The 8,190-nt window shown below is 37.6% G+C and overlaps 1 protein-coding gene across 1 annotated transcript in view; it reads left to right on the forward strand.

The window, feature by feature from the left end:
• Positions 1 to 8,190, forward strand: part of clstn2a (calsyntenin 2a) — a 58,206-nt gene that overhangs the window by 22,254 nt on the left and 27,762 nt on the right. The window contains exons 6-9 of the mRNA XM_014018932.1: positions 1,034 to 1,183; positions 6,212 to 6,397; positions 6,522 to 6,779; positions 7,984 to 8,105. Coding sequence (XP_013874386.1) covers positions 1,034 to 1,183; positions 6,212 to 6,397; positions 6,522 to 6,779; positions 7,984 to 8,105 — 716 coding nt within the window. The remainder of the gene's footprint in view (positions 1 to 1,033; positions 1,184 to 6,211; positions 6,398 to 6,521; positions 6,780 to 7,983; positions 8,106 to 8,190) is intronic.

Raw genomic sequence — 8,190 nt, forward strand, 5'->3', positions numbered from 1 at the left:
TCTCTCTCTCTCTCTCTCTCTCTCTCTCTCTCTCTCTCTCTCTCTCTCTCATCCCCTTAATTTTCCTCCTCACAAGAAGAGTGGTGGTTTTTGGTTGAGGAAATCCTCTAGATCCAAATAATAATAACAACAGTTTCAATTGTGCTTAAAGGAACACACAACTATTATGATTCTAATAATATAATAGTTAATTATTGGAGGTTTATCGACTGGATAAAAAAACTTCATATGTGGAGGTCACATGTTTTTATGTTAAGGCATTTTATTTATATTACTTGTAGGACTGTATATTGCCTGTCACCTTTCATGCCAGAGGTGGATGTTGAGAAATGTTTTTTTTACAGTTGTTTTGGTCAAACCTTGACAGTAACGTTCTGCACAACCTCATGCAAAATTGCAAGATGTCACAATCATGACAGTGTTACAGATGACTCTTCTATGCCACATATGGCTACAGCCACACCAAGTTTTAGTTAAGTAAATTATATTTTTGTGTTGGCTGTTGTTGACCAAATTAGAATCCTTTAAGTGTTTTTTGAGATTTTGCTAACAGACGCACAAAAATTTCAAATTTTTGCTCATTTTGTTTCATGTTGTTCATCTTCGTTGTGAGTTTTGTGTTTAAATGACCTCAGTCTGCCAGGGAGTAAGGATTTTACTCCTTTAAAACAAGCCTTTAGTTTCCTGTTACTTTCTTTTCCAAAACTACAAGCTGCAGAAATCCTTTTAATAAATATACAGCAATTCCAAAAGCTACAACAAAATTTAAAAAAAATTAATTTTCTGAACTTTCTTTGGTATTCAACAGTTGTCACAGTAGAATGTTGAGTTTTGAAGAATATTAATGAGAGATTCTGTGTAAAAAGGTAGTGCAAATTAATGTGTTTAACAAAAACTAAGCAAGCCATTTACATAGCTTCAGGTAAATCTGATGCATTACCAATGGGTGGTTCAAAAACATTTATGTAACTAGCCCAACTAATATTCCAAATAGTTTTCTTTAATTTTTCATTTCTACTTTGTGCCTCTGTAGGTAACATCAGAAACACAGAGCGGCTGAGTTATGACAAACAGCAGAGCTATAAGATTATGGTTTCTGCCTTTGACTGCGGCCAGAAGAAAACCAAAGAGGACGTGGCAGTTCATATTGAAGTCAAGCCTGTCTGCAAACCTGGATGGCAAGGTCAGACATAATGAGACAACCAGAATGTTTTACCTTGAAATATTTACAGCAACAGACTTATAAATGTTAGAATAAAATGTTTACATACATGACTTATAGGTATCTACAGGTGCTGGTCATAAAATTAGAATATCATGAAAAAGTAATTTATTTCAGTAATTCCATTTAAAAAGCGAAACTTGTATATTATATTCATACATTACATACAAACTCATATATATATTTCAAACAAATGACAACAAATGAAAATCTCAAATTCAGCATATCAGAAAATTAGAATCTTGTGAAAAGGTTCAAAATGGATGGCACCTGGTACCACACTCTAATCAGCTAATTAACTCAAACCACCTGCAAAGGCCTTTAAATGGTCTTTCAGTCTAGTTCTATAGGCTACACAATCATGGGGAAGACTGGTGACTTGACAGTTGTCCAAAAGACGACCATCGACACCTTGCACAAGGAGGGCAAGACACAAAAGGTCATCGCTAAAGAGGCTGGCTGTTCACAGAGCTCTGTGTCCAAGCACATTAATAGAGAGGCGAAGGGAAGGAAAAGATGTGGTCGAAAAAAATGTACAAGCAAGAGAGATAACCGCACCCTGGAGAGGATTGTGAAACAAAACCCATTCAAAAATGTGGGGGAGATTCACAAAGAGTGGACTGCAGCTGGAGTGAGTGCTTCAAGAACCACCACACACAGACGTATGAAAGACATGGGTTTCTGCTGTTGCATTCCTTGTGTCAAGCCACTCTTGAACCACAGACAGCGTCAGAAGCGTCTTGCCTGGGCTACAGAGAAACAGGACTGGACTGCTGGTGAGTGGTCCAAAGTCATGTTCTCTGATAAAAGTAAATTTTGCATTTCCTTTGGAAATCAAGGTCCCAGAGTCTGGAGGAAAAGAAGAGAGGCACTTCATCCACGTTGCTTGAAGTCCAGTGTAAAGTTTCCACAGTCAGTGATGGTTTGGGGTGCCATGTCATCTGCTGGTGTTGGTCCATTGTGTTTTCTGAGGTCCAGGGTCAACGCAGCCACATACCAGGAAGTTTTAGAGCACTTCATGCTTCCTGCTGCTGACCAACTTTTTGGAGATGCAGATTTCATTTTCCAACAGGACTTGGCACCTGCACACAGTGCCAAAGCTACCAGTACCTGGTTGAAGGACCATGGTATCCCTGTTCTTAATTGGCCAGCAAACTCTCCTGACCTTAACCCCATAGAAAATCTATGGGGTATTGTGAAGAAGAAGATGCAATACACCAGACCCAACAATTCAGAAGAGCTAAAAGCCACTATTAGAGCAACCTGGGCTATCATAACACCTGAGCAGTGCCACAGACTGATCGACTCCATGCCACGCCGCATTGCTGCAGTAATACAGGCCAAAGGAGCCCCAACTAAATACTGAGTGCTGTACATGCTCATACTTTTCATGTTCATACTTTTCAGTTGGCCAACATTTCTATAAATCCTTTGTTTTTATTGGTCTTCAGTAATATTCTAATTTTCTGATATGCTGAATTTGAGATTTTCATTTGTTGTCATTTGTAATCATCAAAATTAAACAAAATAAACATTTGAAATAAATGAGTTTGTATGTAATGTATGAATATAATATACAAGTTTCACTTTTTAAATGGAATTACTGAAATAAATCTACTTTTTCATGATATTCTAATTTTATGACCAGCACCTGTATAGATGAGTAATGTCATATTAGCCTGAAGGAGGGAATTAAGAGCAGCATTGGCAGATCCTACTCTTGAAGAAACATCTATCTCATTTTCGAATGAGCGTCTTAGAAAAGAAATCAGAGGAGCTGACAAAAAATCTCCAGAGGGAAACCTGACTGGAGTGATATTTTTTTTGTTTTCCTTCCAACAACTTGGCATTCGAATCAGCCCATCTCCCCAGCTGCTTCACCTGTCTGCACTGACAGCAACTTGGGAATCAGACTCATGCAGGAATGAGAGAGAAAGACAGAAAGATGGGCAGAGAAGGAGGAGAGAGCGATGAGGAAAGAGGAAAATTGACCAGGCAACTCAGACAGAAAGAAGCTTAAGTGATGAGGAGTGTGTAATGACTGTTCTCACAGACTGACCTGAGTGGAGATAAATGACCCGATTAATCATCTGTTCTTTGTTTCTTTCTCTAATACACTCTAAATCTGTGGTTTTATTATCTCTAAAACATTCTGTTGTTTTTGTATACGGAGGTGTTGCAACAGTTTGTGGTGAAGGAAATTATCTGCAACAGTTCCTCATGTGACTTTTTTCCTCTGATGGAGAGATTTACTCATCAGAGGAAACATTTTCAACACAAATATTCTACCTCTGCATAGTCAACACTATAACAAACAAAACTAATAGCACCTAAATATGAACTAATTTTCAGAGTTCCTGGACTTATGTAGATGGAGGAGTTTAATGTTTGCTAAATTAAATTGTACAAATCTCAAAGAAACTGAGCTGAAATGTGGTAAAAGTGGTTTAACCCTAGATCTGAACAGCCAGAGAGAAACAACATGATTCAAACTGACCAAACAGGCCATACATTTTTGTATCAAACAAAGCCTCATTAACTCATTAATTACATGTAAAGTATTGAGTCTTTATGTGTTGTTTTTGTGTTGACCATGTGTGAAAATTATACGTGTTGAAAACATGCAAACATCCCGTTGTTTACGTGCAAATAGCATGCGGTGAACACAACAAAATCACACGAAAAGTCACGTTTTTGGCCTTGCTGGCTTTCCATATACTTTGCCCTTCACAGAACACTTCATGCTGGATCTGAGAATCTCTCTTCTCGCTGTAAATAATTAAAGGACCAAGACCGGATGGTGAGATGAAGTCAAAATGCCTCGATTATGCCTCTAAGCTGCCATATGAGGAGCAGTGGAGGTGTAATGGTTAATTTATGTAAGGGTACGCCAGGATCATAGCTTGAGGGTGTGATGTAGCGATGGCAGTCTGTGTGGCCAGCCGGCTGTGGGATTTACTATGGGAGATGTCCGACATGCGTTTTATGTAGTGCTCCACATCAACGCCACTGAGTTACTCTCCATACTTCCTTTGGTTTTGTGATGACATTGTCTCAGTGTGTGAACGACTCAATTGTTGAATGTAGAAACAGCCAGAGGCTGCTTAAAGAGGGTCTCTTTTCAGCCACATCACAGAACTCTTTTATGAAAGGTGCTCTTGTAACCTGAGCAAATCTCTGACGTTCTTCACAAAAAAATAAGGAAATAAATTGTATGCTATCTGTTTAAAATCATGTACAAACACTTAAAACATTAATTCTAACTAATAATAACTTTATTTTCTTCCTGTTTAAAAGCAGTTTATTTTTTCATGACCCTTTTTCTGTTTTTCTGTTTTTCTCTTATGCTACTGATAAATGAAAAAAAACACCCATCGGGGCACAGCTTTAGTTTCTGTGTGGGCTCTAGTCTAAATGTGAGCAAAAAGAATCCTGCAAAGCACTCCCTGTCGTAATCAAAGTTTTATCACTGTGAATGCAGCCTAGATGAGCGTATCAAGTAAATCAAACCAAAGCTGTTTGCTTCTGATTGAAATTCAGGCCCCTTTTCTTGTTCATATTCTACCATACAAATCATTTGCAGCTCAAAAAGAATAGATTTAACTTGCAGAATTTTCCTATAGAATCTGTGGCTCCTTTTTCTTTTAAATATACAGAAATAGATTATGACTACGAGTTTGAAAGATTTTTTCCTTCTTTTTGCAAAAGCTACACAACCATTATTCAAATTCCAAAAATATTTCTTCCATTTTGAATTAAAAATGTTTTAAGCTTGCTATTGTTCTGAATTTCACATGTTGTGACCAGGTACCAGTTATAGATAAATCTATAAACAAAGATTAAACTAAAAGCAAGATCCATTTGTGAACTTAAAGCACATTGTCTAACTGATGTAAATAAAATAGTTTAGATTTTAAAGACAATCACTGAAAAGCCTCTGGGTTAGAGTGTCCAGGAAGTGTACGAGTGCAGAGTGAATTAATAATGCAGTCTGAGCGAAACAGGATATTGCTTTATATATAAAGACGTCTTCTGTCATAGCTTTTTGCAGAGACCAGAAGAGGTAAGTATTATGTCCAATCTAAAACAAAACAACTTTTCAGAACATTGAATCAACTGTAAACATTCACTGTCTCTGGAAATCTCCTCTATTATTCTGATTAATGTTGCATTATTATTAAATCAATCAAATTTTAAATATCAAATTTTTTTGTAATTTCAGCTCATAAACTTGCAATAAAGCAAAACTATTAACCCATATAAAGCTTAATGTAAAACTGTCGACCCTTAGTGGCTTAAAAGCATAAATAATACATAAGCAGTGATGGATTCAGACCCGTTTCTCTGAACACTCCTCTGTAACTCATTTTTATCATGTGGGTAAAGGTCAGCAAAGCTTTTTGAAGAAGTCTCCCCAGCGCTAATGGAGACTCCACATTGTCTCACCCTGCCTTCCTAATCACGTTTTTTTTTTCTCTTTGAGATTTGTCTCAGGAGACTTTATATCACTTCTAACACGATGTGCACACAGTCTTTTACACAATCAGGATGTTGAATCTCTTCTGCCGCACCAGCTGAGGCATTCGTGTGCATGTAAAACAAAAGGTAAACAGCTTTGTAATGATTACAGCCAAGTACCGGCTCTAAATTTATATTTAGCAGGGATTTTTATTGGCTGTAATAATTTTAATCCAGGTGCTGTTTATTAAACCCAGCACAACGCAGTATACATGTATGTATTATATAAGACATCTAAGTCAAAGAATGATGAAGGAAATATTCAAATACATTGTCACAGCTGAGTTATGTTTAGTCTCAATGTTCCTGCGTGATTTAATAAAGAATAAACCAACCAAAAGATAACAGCACAAAAATTGTGTTGTTTTTTGTGAGACACTGAGATTTAAAAATAAAATAAAATTGGTTCAAAATGCACATTTACATTTTCTTCATTATATCCGTCATTTCAAATGTGAAAAATGGCTACAGGCTGGAACAAGAGAGTGGACTATGAGCCAGGGACTGGCAGCAAGCAGCTGTTTCCCAAGATGCATTTGGAAACATGTGGGGGTCCCTTGTCTGGTGTAAAGGTGATGGTGGAGCTGCAGACAAATCACATCGGAAAGGGCTGCGACCGTGAGACTTACTCTGAAAAGTCTTTGCAGAAACTCTGCGGTGAGTATAAAGAAGAATGGGAGGACTTGGAGAGCTCAACTTTTCAACCTTAAGCTGATTTTTCATGTTACGTTGAAGTTTTTTTTTCAATCTATGTTTAAAATGTCTAAACTTCGATGTTCAGGTGCGGCGTCAGGCAGCACCGACCTCCTCCCTGCTCCCAGCCCATCCACAAACTGGACAGCGTCTCTGCTCACTGACAGTGGACGAGACAGCGACCTCATCTACAGATTTGATGGGCGACAAGCTACAAATGTTCCAGATCACGTCGTGCCGCAAAACCTGACAGACCAGTTTACCATAGCAACCTGGATGAAACACGGGCCGAGTCCTGGCCTTCGAGTCGAGAAGGAGACCATACTGTGCAACTCTGACAAGACAGGTAAGGACAACAGGTCACATCAATGTCATGTTACTAATATAGACATTTTATTTATTTTTTACTTCACAATTCATTTGTGTTAAAACACACCTTTTAATAAAGACTGATATGACACAATATCAGATACTCCTTAAAGCTTTTTTTCCTCCTGCATGTCTAAGATGTGTTAAACAAGCCATCTGCACATTGCAAGCAATCAGAATTGTCTACCAGATGGCTTATTAGTTCAGACGATGTGTTGTTTGATCTTGTCATGCAAAATTTCAAAGGACTTCATTTAAAAGTCATCAAATTCTCATAAATCCCTGTTTAAATCTGAGACACTGACTGCAGCTTTTAAATGGGAGTAAATGATTTGATGAGCGTGCTTGTTAAGCAATGTCTTGAAATAAAATCTGAGTGTGGTGAAATTTATTTATTTTTTAAAGGTGCTGGGTGATGTTTAGAGTGGGCGATTTGCAGAGAACATCAAGATTTAACATTCATATAAAAGTATATTTTCTTACACATGCTGCACAATAAATCAGAAATGTGTTGTGGTTGTAATACTAATGTGTGCCATAACAGTATCTGCATGGGAATGCTATGACCAAACAAGCAAAATGCCAAGTGTGCCAATCAAATATGGTGAATTCTTAGTGCATAGTTGATTGGAAGATGGTGGATCAGGTTATAAAGCCCTTTGAGAACGATGTGATCCTCATAATGAAGACTGAAGAAAATGTAAATTCATTGTTACTTATGATGTCATTGCAATGTTGAACAGTAATTCATTCAGTAATTTCAACTACATATTTTACTACGATTCTGCAACCCTTATTGTTTATATTCATAATGTTTAAAGACTGGTATATAGAATATGATGTGATATAGTACCACAACATGATACAATACAATAGATTGTAAAATACTTTATTGCATATGTCTATTGGGATAAGCCATTTTGCTTGCATAAAAAGGCATTCTGACCCCTAAAATCATCCATTTTGTCACCCGAACCTTTTTAATATGGAGAACCTTTTTAGGCAGCTGAAATAAAATCTACTTTTAACTTGTTAGCAGGTTTTTGAAGCAAAAAGTTCAATTTGTTGGAAAAACCTTACGAGTATCCGTAACATTCTTCGCCCATGAGTCAGTTTGGTTAACTAAAATGACGTTTAACGTTTTTAACTGACCACACTGGACTGTGGGTTTCCTGTTGCAGAGATGAACCGCCACCATTACGCTCTGTACGTTCACAACTGCCGCCTGGTGTTCCTGCTCAGACGAGATTTCACCCAGATCGACACTTTCAGACCTGCTGAGTTCCACTGGAAACTAGAACAGGTGGGAAGAATAAATGTGTGTGTGTGTGTGTGTGTGTGTGTGTGTGTGTGTGTGTGTGTGTGTGTGTGTGTGTGTGTGTGTGTGT

Source organism: Austrofundulus limnaeus, unplaced genomic scaffold, assembly GCF_001266775.1.
Source record: "Austrofundulus limnaeus strain Quisiro unplaced genomic scaffold, Austrofundulus_limnaeus-1.0 Scaffold206, whole genome shotgun sequence".
NCBI lineage: Eukaryota > Metazoa > Chordata > Actinopteri > Cyprinodontiformes > Rivulidae > Austrofundulus > Austrofundulus limnaeus.